Source organism: Lolium perenne, chromosome 2 (assembly GCF_019359855.2).
Source record: "Lolium perenne isolate Kyuss_39 chromosome 2, Kyuss_2.0, whole genome shotgun sequence".
Taxonomy (NCBI): Eukaryota; Viridiplantae; Streptophyta; class Magnoliopsida; order Poales; family Poaceae; genus Lolium; species Lolium perenne.
Window position 1 is genome coordinate 52,528,494 of NC_067245.2, and position 19,786 is coordinate 52,548,279.

At 42.3% G+C, this 19,786-nt stretch overlaps 1 protein-coding gene across 1 annotated transcript; it reads left to right on the forward strand.

Moving 5' to 3' along the window:
• Positions 1–13,594: 13,594 nt before the first annotated feature.
• On the forward strand, positions 13,595–17,350 carry LOC127332596 (phospho-2-dehydro-3-deoxyheptonate aldolase 2, chloroplastic). The gene is made up of 5 exons (XM_051358909.2): positions 13,595–14,242; positions 14,346–14,623; positions 15,569–15,845; positions 15,951–16,196; positions 16,810–17,350. The coding sequence occupies exons 1-5, from the start codon at positions 13,706–13,708 to the stop codon at positions 17,086–17,088; spliced, it is 1,617 nt and encodes a 538-aa protein (XP_051214869.1). The 5' UTR covers positions 13,595–13,705; the 3' UTR covers positions 17,089–17,350.
• Positions 17,351–19,786: the final 2,436 nt, after the last annotated feature.

A 19,786-nucleotide genomic window follows, 5' to 3' on the forward strand; every position in this document is an offset into this window, starting at 1 on the left:
TGCCCTGCTCCGGTAAGATGCATCCCCTTCCCCTTGGCTCCCCCACGCAGCCACCGCTTCCACTGTCGCTGCTCCGCCCGGCTCGGCCGCCTATCCACGCAGCTCTTCCGTCGGCGGCCGCCGGCTGATGCTCCTCCGGCCGCTGCCCGAGGACTCCCGTGCGCGGCTGCCTGCGCGCGGCCGACACTGCTCCTCCACCCGCTTGGCCCGGTCGCGGATCTCCGGCTCCTCTGCCAGCAGCCGTCGACTGCTCCTCTACCGCCCGCGCCGGCCACCCCCAAACTGGGTCGCTCGTCCACCTAACTCGAGTATTGCTCGCTCGGCCTTTACCAAGCGGTGGCGACCCCAATCCCTCCCACTGCTTCCTCCATTGGAGGAGTTGGAGAAGATTGTTCACATCAGATTTGGGGATCCTTTGCTGATGTTACACATGTTCTTGCAATTCATTACATATGTGCATTTTTTTGGCCTGTTAGTATTGCAAAAGTGGTACACTGATTTTGATTCTTATACTACAGAGCTATTGTAGTAATGTTACATACGTGTTCGTATAATGTTGAATAAATTAATCAAAATTGTTAGATGTACTAGAGAGAAATGTTGTAAAACGATGTAACATTTTTACAAATGGTACATACGCATAGAAAAATGTTACATTTAAAATTATTTTGTACTGGCGGATTCTTTTTGCACCATAATTTCACGATTTGATAGAGTATAGAAAAAATTGATACATACACATCGTTTTTGTACCATGACCGAACATGAGAGAATCACGCACTTAAGTGGATCGAACGATTCAGAAGGTGGCTGATGATTCATGTTTTACATCCGACTGTAGCCTAGTGCTCGCATTTCAAAAAACTAGCCTGAACTCTGGAGAATGAGAACCATCTATTTGCAGATTTCACATCTACCAATTAGGTAAGCTAGTAATTGATGCGGTGGCGTTGCACTCCTTGAGGATTGCAAGACATAGATTATCCCCATTATTTTATTTTACTACTCCCTCCATTAACTAATTTAATATTTTCTAAAAAAATTGGTAAATATATGTATCTAGATGTGTATTAGTGTGTAGGTTTAGTTATTTTGATATATTTCTAGTCAACTTTAAAATATCTACACTAGTGATAATATATAGAGAGTGGCATTTTGGCACCCTGGAGCATATGCTCCCGGTTTTTAAACTTTGTTTTAAATGCACTTTTAAAATGTTGGAAAATTTGAACACAAAATTTAGTGGATACATCTCAAAATTCTACACGTTCACAAACTGGTTCCACACAAAACCAACATTTTGAGTGTCATCTGTAAAAAAGACCTGTAAAAAGAATTGTGTACGAGATGTTTTGTTTATCTTTTTCAAACAAGTCACAAAAAATGTCGATTTTTCGCAAGACTTGATGTGCGCACGTAAAATATTGATACGTAAGCGAGAAAATTTATGTTCCATTTTTTTAATATTTTAAAATATTTTTCCGATAGCAGGAGCATATGCTCCATGTGCCGAATTGAGTTTCTGTAATATAGATGTCAATAAACTTATACACTCTGTTATACACTTATACTAAACGCATGCAGGGCTATCGATCATGCGGAAAGTGTGATGTATGTTGTTTGTCGCGGTTAGCAGCTAGTGCGCTTTGAGACATGTGAGTAATGTGCCTCTAATTGATTTGTTCTTTTGCTAGTGGTTTGCTGTAGTACCTTAAAAAAATCCTGAGCGCTGAGGTAAGACATCGCCATCTTTGCTTGACCAACGCCGTTACCATTGACAAAGCTACTCCCCTCAGACGAGAAAGGTTGAGACGACAACAGTGGGGTAGGTGGCTAATGGCGCCGAGCGCAATGCCTCGACGTCGACGGCATATTCTATCAGCGGAAAGCATACGGATAGATGCATCTGGACTGGACGTCTGGTCAAGTAGTTCAAACATGAGGGCTGCAATCTAAACGCACTTTCCTCGCACTCGCAGTTTCCTCTGTTTTTGCTTACTACCACTTGCGACACCGTAGTAGATTGGCAATTTTAGTGCTTGCCTGACGTACCAAGACCGGAGTTGCTTTTGTTTTTAGCCGTGGGTAAAAGTTTGAGTTGTACTTTGCTCGCGGCGAGAAAAAAACGAAGGGTTCGTGGACCTTTTACATCCATTTTGGACTGGAAGATCCGGAAGAAATACATTGTATAGCTATAGTAGGCGTAATTTCCCTTGATCTAGTACTAACTTTTAGGTGACCAGATTGACCATATGAGCCAATTGTAGCTAAGTTAGTGTGAGAGGCAACGGAAGTAGGATAAGCTAAATTCTGTTCAAGGCCTGACTTAAGTTTTGAATGGAGGACACACTCTAAATTACATTAGTATATACTCCAGGAGAAGTTCTTTACGTATTTTCAATCTAGAATTCACTCAAAGCTGTCGAATACACTCTCATGACATATCACCGGCATCATATTTGCATTTCATACACTGGAGATGCACATTTCTTGAGGAAGTCCATATTAGACTTCATAGGCTTTTGAGAAACCGGAGTTCGACAAGCAGACCCTTGAGCTCCATTACCCATCCATTATCAGGAAAGTTCACTCCCATCGCTTCATCCCCGCTGATATTGTTTGCAACAAATTTCCATCTTTTAGCCAATACCTGATGTTAAATCATTATGGACTTGAAATTAGGTTCATAAAAGTGCATATGATGAGTTTGAAATTAGGTTCATAAAAGTTTGCTACAAATTTCCATCTTTTAGCCAACAAGCATATGATTTTTTTTTGTATCAAACATAAAAGTTTTAAATTGTCTTGCTTTTGGAGATTTGGTTTTGAAATCTTATATAAGTTTGTAAAACCACTGCAATGCTTCCATTGTACTACTCTAACCGAATTGTTGTCGATGGGATGAAACGTCATCTGCAATATGTCAAAAACTAATATAATACTCGAAAAGGAAGTATCTGCGCCGCGTACCTCTCTCTTTCTAGATGCGCAACTATACAACTGTAAGACTGTTAAAAATCATCGACGTCTTCATATTAAAAGTGCATATGATGAGGTTGTACCAATACCATTATAGTAACAAACAATATTGTTAAAAAATCATCGACGTTCACGATTGCTTATGCTATGTTTGATTTGTGAAATTATCCTAGGAGGACATAAATTTTATTGGATTTGGTATGTTTAAAGACAGTGGGAGAGGCCCATGCCGCTAACATTTTCAAAATGGGCACAAAATTTAGGAAGATCATACAAAATAAAAAAAATCAAATGAACAACATTGCATATGATGGAAGTTTTGAACTGTAAATACTCGTGTGTGTAGAATTTGCGTGATTTTGATAAATAGTACGTAGCATGCATGATAGCTAGTTATTCATATCCCAAGAACAATAAGTTCAATTTTGGGTGATACACAGGCCTTTCCAACTAGCAAGGATAGAGTAGGTGTTTTGAAGACAAACTACATGTTGATACTTCATATTACTAGAATTGACTATTTGATCATACGAAAACCTTGTAATCTTGTACTCTAAAAATCTCTTTGGAGTTATTTACTATATTTATATGATATAAAATGCTCAAACAAGTCGTATGCATATGTAAACAGTGGCGGAGCCAAGGCCCGGCATGCCCGGGCAGCTGCCCGGGCTAAGCTGGTGCATTTCCCTTAAGTAGTACATGTAAGCAAGGTGATAAGCTAGCAATTCTAATGGGTAATCAACGGGCAAAGCACGTCTGGTTAGATTTTGCCCGGGCTTTAACATTGAGCTGGCTTCGCCACTGTATGTAAAGACACTGTATTGCAATATATATAAAAACATTATAACATATGAAGGGGTAAAAAAATGTATACAATAAAATTTGTTTTACTGTATTGCAATATATATAAAAACACATTATAACATATGAAGGGGTAAAATTAAGTATACAATAAATTCATTGTATCAAAATATTTTCTCAAATATACCAAATTAAATTAAAAAACTTTTGTTACAAAATACAATTCTTTTTATCACTTATTAATGCATTTGTAATGATAGACATTATAAATGCATGAAAAAATGATATTGCACTATGCATGGTTGTTGCTACATTATTAATGCTCCTTGTTATACCCAAAGAAATAGCATTCAAATGATGTTCGAAAGATTGAGTAATACATATGTTGATAGTTAAGATTGAATCACAAGGATAAGAGATAATTAGAGAGAATTAGTCTCAAATATATGACAATTTCTCTTCCATTTCCACCATAAAAGATTTAAGAGAATTAGTATACAAAAAAAGTCATCCTCTCCAATAGACTAATCTTCATTATCCTTGGGGATATTAAATTTAGAAATATAAATTACTAACATCACATAATAGTATTTGCATTTTCATTTCGAGTCAGCATTCACAAAGTGTATAAGTTTATTTGAGGTGTATTCAACGAACAAAAGAAATCTAAGCATAAGTCATATTTTAATATCAAGGTGGTTGTACTTCATGCTCTTTAATGCATAATAAATAAATTTGAGACAAAACACATTGTTAGAAATATGAATAAATAAATTATGGACTTACAAGTGAGAGAATCGCAAAACTATGCACTACCGTAAAAAAATAGCGCGAATGATGCCTCTATAAGTTCTAAGGATTTTGGAGTTTTCATATTGCTCTCTTTTGTTTTTTCCCTGAATCACAATATTCTCCTCCTCTCCTACTCCTACCCCAATAAAAGAATCCAACCCTGAGAAAAAATCAGGGTGAGCTTCACCCTTCTCTCTTGCATATTCGTAGGACTCTTTGTAGCAATATGTAATCGATCTAGACGAGTCTATTAGTGGCAACAACAATATCATGTAGGGGAATGATGTCGGCGATGGGAGTGCTCCACGGGTTAGAACTAGATTCTATAGTGTGGGAGGATCATGATTAAAGGGCATGAGAGGGTGCCAGCATCTTGGGGTGGGAGGGGGTAGGTGTCGTGGGCATAAGGAAAGCTAGGAAATTTGTTTAGAGAAGTCGGTAGGGGAATACAAGTGTAAGGAGGTAGAGTAAATGATGTTAAATGAGGTGTAGATAGTGTGATAAACACAAGTTCACCGATCACCAACGCCTCCTTGATGACTAGGAAATTTTCTTCCTGCAACCCTTTCAATTGTTCTGGCCACCGTTGTGGCACCGAGGACTACACCATCCATGTTTGGTTGAACGGCACACCACGAGGTTTCTTTCGGTGTGGTGTATTTTTAATAGGACTCCCCCTCGGTCTCTTGTTTGAGAAGTGTTGTCACACTTTGGGTTGTCGGAATAAGAACTCTGGTAAAGAGAAAGAAATGTCTTGTGAAAAGCCTTTTTTAAGCACTAAATTTTATCTTTTGTGCACACGACACACGAAATGTCGATTTTCTGCGAAACGACTTTCTAAGCACATATGACGTCGAGATGTACATGTGAAATTTTTGTCCGGGTTTTTTTTTAACATTTTCGATTGCGGTTAAATACTATTTCAAAAACCGGGGGCATATGCTCCTGGGAGCCAAAACCTCTTGTCCATGACATGGTGTACAATGAAAAGATCTGTCGTATCGTTTAATATGATTTCATCTCTTATCCAAGAGATGTCAAACCCTTTTCCCCCCTTTTTTCCTCTCTTCCAACTCAATAATCATCCCATATGACGAAGCTAAAATAAATTGATATTATATGCCTTAAAAGGACCGTAGTTACTTGGTAGTAAGAGTTTGAGTTTAACTCTGGTTGCGACGAGAAGGAACTGTCGGATTGGTGGACTTTCTGCATCCGTTTTGGACTGAAGATCCATAAGAAATTTTGGTGGAACTTCAATCCACACTATTTGCGTGTCCGTTGGCTTATTGTTCAGCTGTGGCTGACTTTGGGTAGGGATGTCTTTTCATTTGTCTGTGATCGAATAGTCCTAGCTGAATTCTAGGAAAAAAGAAGTCCTAGCAGAGGTTACTTGCGATTAGATCCGTTAAGTGGCGATGTGTATGCTACTGTTATTTTAACTAGGGTCTGGCAATTGCCGCACGTGCAATGCGTTACTGTGAAGAATGAATCAAATGTTGTGTTTGTTTTAGATTACCGATCACGCGGTGAGGAGAGAATGAAAGAGAGTTGGTGCGGGCATGTGACTGTGTTTTGTCTCTATGCAACTCAGTCACCTACTCAGCTCTTATTTATGGATTATTGTTTATTACTGTCATTTTCACTTCCAGTTTTGCTGGTAGCCTAGGCGAAACCTAACTACTACCTCCATATCGATTTACAGGGCAATTACGTATTTCGAGAAAAAAAGTTTGACTACAAATTTGATCAACAAAATATAAAGTATATGCTACAAAAATCATATCATTGGATTCATATTCAAAAGAAGTTTCTAATGGTATAATTTTTGTACTATATATCTTATATTATATTGACCAAATTATTAGTCAAAGTTTTCTCGAAAAGCATAATTATCCTATAATCTGGTATGGAGGGAGTACGAAGAAGTAAATTGGCCTTAAATGATCTCCCGGAGCAGTGTGCCTTTCCAGCCTCTAGTGTTCAACCGATGGTGTTGTTTCATGTTGGTCTCGTATATGGAAGGCTGAGGTGCCGCCTAAAGTGAAATTGTTTGCTTGGAAGGAATGCATTGGCTACTAAAGGCAATAAGCGTAGCAGAGGTATGAAAGTTACAGGGTTGTGTAATATATGTGGACGGGAGCAAGAAGACATACCGCATGCGTTGTTCTGATGTACGCATGCATACTCTTTGTGGGCAACGATGCGGAAGTTATGGCTCCTTCCATCGCATCTAGATATTCAGGTCAACCCGTCACAATGGATGCAGTCGATGCTAATTTCGATGCCACCTCAAATAATTGAGAATTTCTTACTGGTTAAATGGTGAGCATGGTATTGTCGCAATGAGGTGACTCATGCTAAACCTCTCCCCAGTGTTGAAGGCCCCAAGCGTTTTCTCTCAGGATATGTCAACATGATTAAGGGCCTAAAGTCTATGACTACTGACCAATTACTGAAAGGAAAGAATACTTTACTGGTTGGGGAGACTAGTGTTGTACTTGACAGGCCTAAAGCACCGCATGATAAATCTTGGGAAAAACCCTCTCAGGGTTGGCTGAAACTGAATATTGATGGATCATATCAACCGGAGAATGGTGCTGCCGGTACCGGGATGGTACTTCATGATGAGGAAGGAAATGTCATATTTTTTGCTTGTAGTCACCTTCTAGGGTGCTCCGATGCCTTTGAAGCAGAAGCTAAGGTATGCGAGGAGGGGCTACGTCTAGCCCTGCAATGGAGCACAAAGCCAATCATGGTGGAGACAGACTGTTCAAATTTGATTAGAGCAGCCTCAGAGAAGACCCAAGACTGTTCCTTGATGCTTCATTTAATTTTAGAGATTAGATTCCTAGTTAATAGAAATAGAAATATTACCTTTGTAAAAGCGGATACATCGTAGAATAGGGTTATTCACTGTCTTACAAATCTTGCAAAAGGACAGACGAGCGTTCTATGTTTTGGTCTGATTCTAGCCTGAGTGTATTCTTCAGGTGCTGGACCAGGACCTCCTTGTAACCCATATTGCTTAATAAATTCCCTTTTACCTGCAAAAAGAAAAAGATACCAGGGTGCACAGGCACCACCAAGGTAGAAAAAAAAAATGATGCAATTAGCCACGAATAAGTTTGTGCACCCCTAGCCATGAGTAGTGCAACCTGGTCAGTTTTGGTCTAGCACCATTGATAACGAACAATATAAGTCATGCGAAATTTATCGGGAGTGATGTTTTGTCTCTTGGGTACATAAGCTTATTTTATTTTGTAATAGAATTTTCATATATTTTGAAATATCAAATAATTTCAAACAAAAAATTCACGTATTCATCTTCACATGTTACGTGCCTACTAAGTTTTTCTATGAAAAATCAACTTGTCATTTGAGCCGTGAAAGAAAAAATTGGTGCTAAAAATAAGCCTTTAAGTGAGAACATGCATTGTCTTTTTTACATAGATCAAAAAAATATCGTTTTTCACAAAACTGTACAAACACGCATAGATTGTCGAGATATACATGCGATATTTTTTTTTTGATAATTAGAAATATATTTTTTAGATGGAGGAAGCATATGCAGTCAGGAGCCGAATTGAATTTCCAAAAGTTATGGAGCTATTACTGGGAGGACTAATATATCTCGACGGGTGCATAAAATAGTGCAATATATTTAGTTGTCTATGGTCCCAAGATGCAGCGCATTGGCCATATATTGATGTGTCGCATTCAACGTGATTAGTTGCAGTGGGTGGCAGTACTCCTCGGCTTAATTGTCACATATTTGGATGTACATTGTCTAGATACATCCAAATCTGCGACAAGTAATATAAAAATAAAAAGTATTATATAGTTATAATATACATATGATATTATCTTTCTAACATAGGAGTACTATAGCCATTATTATAATTTTATATTTGCAAAAATCTATATTAATTATTCTAGTTCTAGGTGCTACGTTGGAGTATCTACCTATGATACACTATGATCTCCATAACTATTAGTTGCAATGACATATCAGTTTGTTACATGGTTGAAATACATGATACTCCATCAGTTTTAATGAGTAAGTCGTGTAATTTTTTCTATAAAAGTTAAGTCAAGTAAAAATTTGACTGGACTTTTAGAAAAATCTATCAACGAAAGGAAAACTTCAAGCGGAGGCTGAGCTATACGTAGCCCTCTATTTTCAAAAACACAAAATTTGTGTTTCAAAATTTTAGAAATTTCCAATCAAAATTCTAGAGATAGCCAATGATGTATACTACAATGATGTAAAAATCTGAATACAAACTAATTTATATTCTAGGCTACACAAAAATGACAAATTCTGACAAATTTTGTAGTGAATAGTACACATTCAAGACTAAAATTTTGTAAATTTCGTGTAGCGTATAATACAAATCAGTTTGCATTAACATTTTGCACCATTTGTAGCATACATCATTGGCTAACTCTAGGATTTTGTTTCATGAAACTTTTAAATACGAATTTTGAGTCTTTGAAATAGAGCTACATGCATGCTAATGATGTTTTTCTCTAAAACCTAATTGTGTCCGCTGGTGATTCTGAATTTTTGACATGAAGCTTACATGTCCCTTTCTTTTGCCAGAATAATGAAAAATCGTGCACGTGGGGCGTGCCTTCCCTGTCCCCTCGTGCTCCCGCGGGCCGCCGAGATGCTCGCCGGCCGCCGCCGGGTACTACGGTGGCTTGTGGTGGTGGTGGCGCGGCAGATGCGTGTGTCCAAGAGAGCAAACGAGCCAGGCAGCATTACGTGCCACCAACCGGCGCCACACGCTCGTGACGCACAGGCGATGTGGGCGCAGGTGAGGAGAGTACAGCGACGGAAGACGCTCGAGCCACGTCGACGCCATCGGTGGCCGGAGGGACACTCCGCCGTTGGTGTCCAAGCTAGCTGGGGTCGCTTCTCCCGAGTTGCATCCAAGGATATTTTGGTCCTTCAATCCAACTGTTGGTGCCTTGCTGGCTAACCGTCGAGTCACGATATTTGGAGCCACATTATTTGGATACAGATTACCAGATGAACACCAAGAGTTCCTTGTCCGTGAAGCCTAAGCTACATGGCACGTGAAATGACCAAAGCTCTCTATGCCTATATGCAAATTAATTACGAGATAAACACTACGTACGTACTCTATGGTGCTAGTGTGCTATCTTGTCATTGCAATCGGTTCGAAAGTTACATGGAATTGCTGTGCTTCGTAGTTTTGTTAATTCTCGCACATTGGTTAATTTCGGAGATCTAAGTCACCTATAATGCTGAAATTGAAGTTATAATATTTCACTAACAAATTAACCGGACTTTATGCATTGATTGAACAAAAATTACAAGGATTGAGCTATTTCCATGTCCTTTTTTTAATAATGAGCCTATCTTCTATCTTCTCTTGTATGTATATATATACTTCAATATACCAAAGCCTATATAAGACTAGATAAATATTAAGAGGACTCTTCCTCCTAGATCCTTAATCAACTTAGTTGCCACATTCTCCATCCTTTAGTTTGTTAACCTGCAACCAGATTGACATATACTGGAGCTCAACCAAATCAGCATTAGAGAGGCCACCATACGGTGCTAGAAGAACAACCCAATCACGGAAAAGCCAAGGAACTCTCTCCATCACATTCTCCCAATCCCCCAAACATAAGCACTCTACTAGAAACAGGTTTTCCCCAGCAGCACGGATGGTGATCTTTGTTGGAGAGTTCCACGCATTGTGCATCCATTGAAAAAGTGCCTCGTGACTGAATTTCTTGGGGGCAATGAACCCTGGCCACCACTAGCCATCTTGTATTATATGCAATCTTCACTTTGTCATCTTCCAAGCCAAAATTATCAAACTCCACTTGGCACATCTATAACTGATCAAAATTGAATTTATGCCCATACCGTTATGTGCCATGGAGGATTCCTTCGCATCTGTCGAGAATTCATCTTGACTCACAAAATTATAAATACTTTTGTACACCCACGCATGGGTGTGGGTGTTTCCATCACCGTCCATTTATTCTTTGAGATTCGTGCCCACCATGGTAGATGGAAAGATTCCTTTCTCTCTCCTCTTTTTATCCGAATCTCAAAGCACAATGGACGGTGACGGAAACACCCACACCCATGCGTGGGTGTACAAAATCCACTCTCCTCACAAAATTACTCGGTAGCATCTCCGTTGGATTGTTCACATGATTTCCACTGACTGCTCTTGAGGAAGGAAGTGTCTGAGACATGGTGACGAAAACGCAAACCCTAGCCCTCCATGCAAGACCACAAACGAACTGGACATGCTAATTGAGGTATACCCATAAGGCCGGGGTCGACGAAGCACAATCCAGGGAGGGAAGGGGACGGAGAGTAGAACACAAACTCTGGCCGGGCACGGAGAGTACTCGCCGCCAGATCACCAACGGGAGGATTACCTAATAGTAAGGGACTCATGATACGATCAGTACTCATATGGATTGATATGAAAGAATAAAAAGACTAAGCATAGCCTAAATGCCTAATTGGTTAAGGAAGTGTATGTTCAATCCAACCGCATAGGTTTATATCTTCGTGGACTTTTTTCCATCTGGGATTCTCTCCCCTTTCCATTACAAGCATAGCGGAAATACAAGGTTCAGTCTTTACAAACAACACCACAAAAGGAACATAACGATAAAAGGGAAGAACAAGTTACCCAGCTAACAGGGGATACAGTTTGGTAGGAAAACCCGCTGCTTGATCTCGACATCGACGACCAAGCTACGGGGCAAAAAACCTACCCTTATACTACAGGAAACTAAAGGAAACAACCACAAAAGATATCCAGGAGAACAAGACACAACCGCCATCGACAGAAAAATCAAAAGAAGACATCCAAACTCCATCTCAAGAACCGCCATTTGTGATCATCAGCACATTCTTCCCGGCCGAAGGAGTTGGTGGTGCCAGCGGAGCTTCAGTGTGCAGAGCAGACGCACGTTGTAAGATTTGATCAGCTCCCGCTTTGATCTTGTCGCCATCCTCCGCGCCATACAAACCTGTCCAAGAGTGCATAAAAGAGCAAATCGTTGCAATTGACACCAAGGGAGAGCGAACCATAACATGATCAAAGGTAAATTTTTCCCTCACATTCCAAATGCCCCAACATGTAGCAGCAAGCAAAAACATATGAAATCTCTTCCCTTTTGTGTAGAAGCGGTATAACCAAGCAATACTTTGCCAAAGAGATAAAGGAAAAAAGATTAGTCCCTAAAATTCCTCCCAAAGTACCCCAAACCACCTTGGCATTGGAACATTCGAAAAACAAATGCCTTGCCGTTTCGTTTTGAGCACAAAAGGAACAGACACGTGATCCAAGCCATTTCCTTTTTTTCAAGTTATCTCTTGTCAGGATGGCATTTTGAAAAAGTTGCCACAGGAAGACTTTTATTTTCAAAGGAATTTTTCCTTTTCCAAATCCACATATTGTGTGAGTCGGCCAGGGGTCTCTCTAGGTGTTGATACACAGATTTGGTAGAAAATCTACCGTTAGCATTTAAACTCCAGGAAATCCCATCAGCAACAGAGGAATAAGGATGAGCTAAAGCACAAGTTTTAATATGCTCCCATTGTACAGCCATAGCAGGAGGCATCCTTCTCCTAAAAGGCATATCCATCCCGCAAATGATGACTTTCTCAAACATCCAATCTTGCCCTTGACAGATGTCAAACAAGGCAGGGAAGGATTCAACCAAGGGAGTATCATCAAGCCAGGGATCAATCCAGAACCTCACCAAACTCCCTTTGTTCAGGATAACCTTTCTCCCAGCAAAATAATACTCCTTTATCTTCAACAAGGTTTTCCACCCAGGAGAATCATGCACCCTAGGTTTGACCGACGCCACCGATTTATCACGAAGGTACTTGGCTTTAATAATCTGTTGCCACAAACCATTTTGAGTCTCTAATTTCCACCAGCACTTACACAAGAGGCTAATGTTTTGTTTCCTCAAATCTTTAACCCCAAGGCCCCCTTTCTTTTTAGACCGATAGATTCTTGTCCACTTAACCATGTAATACTTTATTTTCTTTGTTTTTCCAGCCCAAAAGAAACTCCTTCTATTCTTATCAAGCTTTTCTAAGAAGGTTTTTTTCAACAGGAACATGGACATGTAAAAGTAAGGGATACCAGATAAACTGGAATCCAATAGAACTAGGCGCCCACCCAGGGTGGCTGAGTCCCTATCCAGGAATCCAATTTGTTTAACATCTTGGTATCAAGAAAAATCCCAATCCACATTTTTTAGGTTGGTAAAGGTTACTGGCATACCAAGATATTTCATAGGGAGCTGCCCAACCTGACAACAAAACAAATCCGAATAGAATTGCGTCACCTCATTTATCGGCATTGATAGTGAAAATTTCACTTTTCATGAAGTTTATTTTCAGCCCCAACATAAGTTTGAACATAAACAGTAACAACTTGAGGTTAGCAGCTTTTTCAGGGTTTAACACATATCGATGAAAACAAACTTGAACAGAACAGCTTTTTAAACATATCTTCGTGGACTGACGCAGACTTATGTTCTTATTATTCAATGAAAACAAATTATTTACTCTACAACACTTGTTTGAAAAATGAAGAAAATAATAATAACGGAAAATACAGAACTTGCCGTTTCCGGTCTGGCCTCGCGGATACGTGCGTGCACACACGTCACCGGTATCCAGCTCTCCCTCCCTATACGGAGACGAAATCCAGCGTGTACGCATCAACCAGTCCAAAGCTACCCCACCACCCGTGCGCCGCGGCCCCATTTTGTCATACTCGCCACCTACCTCCACCCAAAGTATCTTTCCACGTCCGGATTCATCCCGTCTCCACCAGATCCATAGACTATCCCGAAACTACCCTCGCCACTTCTCGCCGCTGTTGTCGTACGAATCCCCCACGTCCCATCGTCGTCTCGCCGCCAACTACCAAAATCCCTCGCCACGCCACCAACCCTCCCTCACCACCCCACCACCGCTCGCCGGCCGCCTGCATATAAACCCCGGGGATCGCCACCACCATCCCCCAGACCACACTCCTCCCTCCGCACCCGCCCCACCTACCACCTGCATCTCGCGCCCCTCCCACCCACCGCAATGGCGCTCGCCACCAACGCCGCCGCCGCCGCAGCCGCAGCCGCCGCGCTGTCCAGCACCGCGGCGCAGCCCCGCCGCGCGGGGTTCCTCCCGCTCAAGCGCCGCACCATCTCCGCGGTGCACGCCGCCGACCCGTCCCGCAACACCAGCCCCTCCTCCTCCTCCATCCCCGCGGCCGCCAAGACCTCCTCCCCGACCCTCGCCCCCGAGGCCCCCGCCGCCCCGGCCGCCGCCTGGGCCGTCGACAGCTGGAAGTCCCGCAAGGCGCTGCAGCTGCCCGAGTACCCGGACCAGGCGGCGCTCGACGCCGTGCTGCAGACCGTCGAGACCTTCCCGCCCATCGTCTTCGCCGGCGAGGCGCGCCACCTCGAGGACCGCCTCGCCGAGGCCGCCATGGGCCGCGCCTTCGTGCTCCAGGGCGGCGACTGCGCCGAGAGCTTCAAGGAGTTCAACGCCAACAACATCCGCGACACCTTCCGCGTCCTCCTCCAGATGGGCGCCGTACTCATGTTCGGCGGACAGGTCCCCGTCGTCAAGGTACCCACCCAATTACCACCAAAACCTTTCTTACACCAACCAACCAGTTCGCGAGATCTGATCGGATCTGCTCCGTTTTTTTCTTCTCTTTCGCGCGCGGTAGGTGGGCAGGATGGCTGGCCAGTTCGCCAAGCCCAGGTCGGGCAACTTCGAGGAGAAGGACGGGGTCAAGCTGCCCAGCTACAGGGGCGACAACATCAACGGCGACGCCTTCGACGTCAAGAGCCGCACCCCGGACCCCGAGAGGATGATCAGGGCGTACGCGCAGTCGGTCGCCACCCTCAACTTGCTCCGCGCCTTCGCCACCGGAGGATACGCCGCCATGCAGAGGGTCATCCAGTGGAACCTCGATTTCATGGACCACAACGAGCAGGGAGACAGGTGACAATTATTACCCTGCCTGCTACTATTTTTTACCAAACCTTTTGGTTGCCTAGTCGCTGTCCTGTTAAAAGATCACCGTCTGGAATTTCTTCCACATATCTCCTTATCACGCGATAAGGCAAGTGATAGGTTGCTCATATACGTATTTACCTCTTATAGTATATATGTTGCCATGCCAGTAAAGAGTGGTGAACATGTTTTTCAAATGCCTAGATATTTTAATTTATAGCTGGAATAACAAGTAAATAAAAACATTTTAGGTGGTTTTCACTGATTACCAATGTATAACATATCACGTGGTAGTTCTGCGTTCATCAATTGTTGGTTGGTAGTAGTGGTCGTATTAGAGTGTGCTGAAACTTTCGCTTTCGATGTCTCTTTCTTTTGAGCGGTCCTCCACTGCACCTAACAAGTAAAGAAAAGCAAATTCATCAGAAAGTTGCTCGTTTTGAGCTGTATAAATAATAATGGGAGACCATGAAAGGTACACTATTGTTGCTTACCAAGTCATGCAAATCTATGAACCTTCCTAGTTGTCCTGTGTTGGGGAATATTATTAGAATATTCCAATCGCCCATGAAATTGTTCTGCTTTCACTTAAACATCTGAATCCTTGTATGGAATCAAAATTTTGGTTAACTTGTTCTGATATAGTCTTGTCAGGCTTGCCTAGGTAAGTCAAATAACATATATTGATCAAGTCTTCTTACTTCTCTGGAAAAAGATGGTGCTCTAACAAAGTTCTTAGTGAGTCATCGTCAGAATAAGGCATAAGAAATGACATGCTGTTGACATCGGTAGTAAGATTAGACTATTGATTAACTGCACAAATGCTGTGTATCTGACTGTTTAGTTTGCAAACATATTGTGTTTGTAAATCGCAATTGCTTGATAGAGAGATTATCTAATGATCTGAGTGCTTCAATGGAATGATGTGTATAGGTACCGTGAGTTGGCACATAGGGTGGACGAGGCTCTTGGCTTCATGACTGCAGCTGGGCTGGGGATAGACCATCCGATAATGACGACTACCGACTTCTGGACATCCCACGAGTGTCTCCTCTTGCCCTATGAGCAGGCTCTTACCCGTGAGGATTCCACAAGTGGCCTTTTCTATGACTGCTCAGCTCACATGCTGTGGGTTGGTGAGCGCACTCGCCAACTCGATGGGGCTCATGTTGAATTCCTCCGTGGTATTGCCAACCCCCTTGGCATAAAGGTAGGCACTGAATTCTTTTGAAGATTGGCAAAGTGAAATCTAAATGCTGTTTTGAGTGTGTTGTTGGATGATGACATTCAATTAAAATTAACTTGTGGAATGTAGGTGAGCGACAAAATGGACCCCGCTGAATTGGTGAAGCTGATTGACATTTTGAACCCATCAAACAAGCCGGGAAGGATCACCATAATTACAAGGATGGGAGCTGAGAACATGAGGGTGAAGTTGCCTCATCTCATCCGCGCTGTCCGCAATTCTGGACAGATTGTTACATGGATTACTGATCCCATGCACGGAAACACAATCAAGGCGCCATGTGGTCTTAAGACTCGTCCATTCGACTCCATTATGGTGAGTAATATTTCTACTCTGGAGCCTACTGCATTCTTGAACGTTGTGGATGAACTCATGATATGACGTATTAAGGAGTAGAAATATGTTTCTTTCTCAGTCACATGTTCTCTGATGATCCAAAATCCTTATGAATCATTGAAGCAAAATCCATCCATGACTATGTGCTCATTGTGACTAATTTACTACGAAAGTGGGCAATGAAAGATGAAAAGTTTGTCAGTGGACATACTTGGCCACACAGTCTATTTGTTATGTTTCTTATAAGTCTACCCAGGATTAGGTGGTTGAGGATCTTGCAAGAACTATATTGCTTTAATTCTTTTATGCATCCCATGGATCTGCATTGCGGGTATAACTAATAATCTGACTTCATACATTCTCTCTCTGGGTGCATATATTTGTCCCCAGTACTCACTGCTCCATTTGTAGGATAGTTTGCCTCTTGCCCTTTCTGCTGCATAAATCACTACATAATGTTGAGTAAATCGCAAAGTGTAAAAGTTCACTCTAAGTAGATTGGCTGCAACCACGAGTTTGTATTTGTTAAACATTATTTGTAGTAAATTGGAAGTTTCTTTGTCCTAACATGAACTTATATGTTGATCAACAGAACGAGGTACGAGCATTCTTTGACGTGCACGATCAAGAAGGAAGCCACCCAGGAGGTATCCACCTTGAAATGACTGGACAGAACGTAACCGAGTGCATCGGTGGATCACGGACCGTGACCTTTGACGACCTGGGTGACCGCTACCACACCCACTGCGACCCAAGGCTGAACGCCTCCCAATCTCTGGAGCTTGCCTTCATCATAGCTGAGAGACTCAGGAAGAGGAGGATGCAATCAGGGCTCACAAACAACCTGCCACTGCCTCCACTGGCCTTCTAAACCCTAAGCAGGGGAGTAGCAGGGAGGAGGGGTTAGATAGTTTCAATTTGCAACCGGTGGCCGATGCGCATTCAATTGAGTTTGTATGGTGGGTGCTCTTTTGCACAAGCTGTAAGATTATGAGATATTTGTACTTGTCGAGTACAGTAGCATACTCGTGGTACTATACTATGTTTTGCTTTTTTTGTTCTATTTTTGAATGTTTGTTCTGCTTTAGCTTTTGGTGACTGGAGATAATAAAGATGAGTGCCCTTGGTGAATATATGCTCTCATTGTTCCATCGCTTTGATGATGTCAAATGGGTCTTGCTGTCCTGCATGGTTCTCGTGGAAATTGCAGATGAAAGAAATTGCCTTGGGTAGTGTCACGACGCAAAGGACCTTGGACCTCCCCTTCCCCGTCTACAGTGCAAGGAAGGCGATTTGTAGATCGACCGGGCTCTCCACCTCGCCGTCGCCGATTCTTCGGTTCTCTCGGCCTCCGCCGGCCGCTCCGGCGGCGGGAGGCCGGGGGAACCCGTCTCGCGACGTGTATATAGTGTAGGAGTGCTAGGGTTACCGGCCGGCGGCGTCGGGGTGGAGATGTCGCCGGTTTGGAGTTTGCAGGTGGTGGTCTTCTTCCCCGACGGCGGCGTTCCTTGGAGCTTCGTCCTCGTTCCACCGCCTTCGTCGCGCTCGCATCTCCCTGGAGGTGTGCGGTGCGACTTCCCCGTGCTGGGCTCCGGGAGGCGGCGGAGTCAGCAGATCGAGATCCCGGTGAAGAAGATGCGGCGATTCGGTTCGTCCACGGCGGCGCTCTCCGGTGTAGGTCCTCCGGGACCGGTGCTCGGCGACTTCCCGCTCGCCTGGGGACTGCCTCCGATCCAAGGCGTCAAGGGAGGCAGCGGCGGCGGCGCGCCACCGACAGCAGCGGCGGGTCGACGACGTGGTCAAATTGCAGAAGGGCTTTGCTGTATTTTTGTTTTCGTTGGGGACCTTTCTGTAATGTTTCCGAATTAATGCATTTTCTTTTACCCGCAAAAAAAAAGTATGTTTCGAGGCTTTTTTTTTGTTGCTGTCTGGTCATTTGCATGTAAGGTATACCAGAGCACCTAGCTGTCGCGTTGTGCATCTCCTCTGGTACAGGCATCTGTCGCCGAAGTGCCTCGCTGCTGGACGCTGGTACAAGCACGGATGCACCGTGCCCGTTAGCCGCGGCTCTCCGCTTGGTACAGCCATCTTGAAGGTATGAGCCGTCACTTAATATCAGCTGTTTTCTTGCAGTGATTTGACGAAGTATAAGTTTTCACTTGTACTGTGCTATAGACCACAATGACAGATTAATTCAATTCAGCACGAATTCTGAATAATAAACTTTTTTTTTGAGCTTAAATAATAAACTTTCTGACGGGGCATCATGTTCATGTCCACTGTATAGGTCATAGTTCATGCACCTTACCATACAAATCTCAAATATTTTGGACATAGTGTGACTACAAAGCACAGAAGTTTGTTCTCAAAAGGAAATCTGAAAGCTAACAGCATGTGCAAAGCATCGACTAATATATCCACCATCTCTAAGTTTGGTCTACTCAGCCAGACAAGGATTTACTGATTTATAGCATCAACGGAGCCGAAAAGATAGTACAAATCAGCTTACCTTTTATTTAAATTAACAAATGCTATTCTCTATATATTCACGATGTGATAGTCTACATCCTGAATTGGTACTACAGTACTGTTGCATTAAGGCTGCTATCATATAAATACTACACTACTATACCTACTAAACATAAGTAAACTTGATTGTGTGAATGCTGGAGTTACTTTAAGTGTTTGATCAAACTTCTTTCGATTATACTATGTTTCTAATTTATATTATGGCTTTGCTCGTATGTTACTGATCTTGTCACCTTTGCTCAGAGGCATATGTATTTTGGTATGTTCACCGATGTGTAATTAGGCGCTGAATCTTGTTTACTCACTTTGCAGCCCCGGTGTGGTCACATGCCCCGGTGTGATCGAAGGTGTTAAGATACATGGGACTGGGAGTTAGCATTTTCCCCTTGTGAAAAGAAAAGCATGTAGAAAGCCTCTTATGAGAATATTTTTTTGTCAGCAAGCTAATTTCTGATATGAAGAACAGCATATTTCTTCAACAGTTCAACTCTTACATTGTCTCTCAATCTGAGTCTTCTCTAATGCAGTTGTAGGCAGCTTATACAATTATTTCTTGACTTTTTTTTTTACAGAGTTGAAGGACTCTTCAGTTTGCAGTTGGTCATCACCTTCCTACGCGGCTTGTTTATGTGGTACTAGAGGATAAAACAAATATCCACCAAGATTTTATCTAATATTCTGATTTTCTGTCATTTTAATCTGTGGAGTCTTTAAGAGATATTTTTTCACTCTTATGCAATAACTATTGAATATTATTTAAAAAACATGGATAGCTCTTTGAATTCTTAAAAGATATTTTTTCATTCTTGTGAAATAACTATTGTATATATTCAAACAACAAACGTGGATAGATCTTTATATGTCTATGTAAAACTCTTCATCAGCCAATTAGGAGGGATTTGATTAGAAGATCTTCTTGGCGTTGCTAATTTGTGATGGCATGTAAGGGGTTTTGTTTAGATTACACGGTGATCATAGTATTTGCAAATACAGACCAGTATAACTCCTGACACCCAATGTAGCATGTATTCCCTATGTAT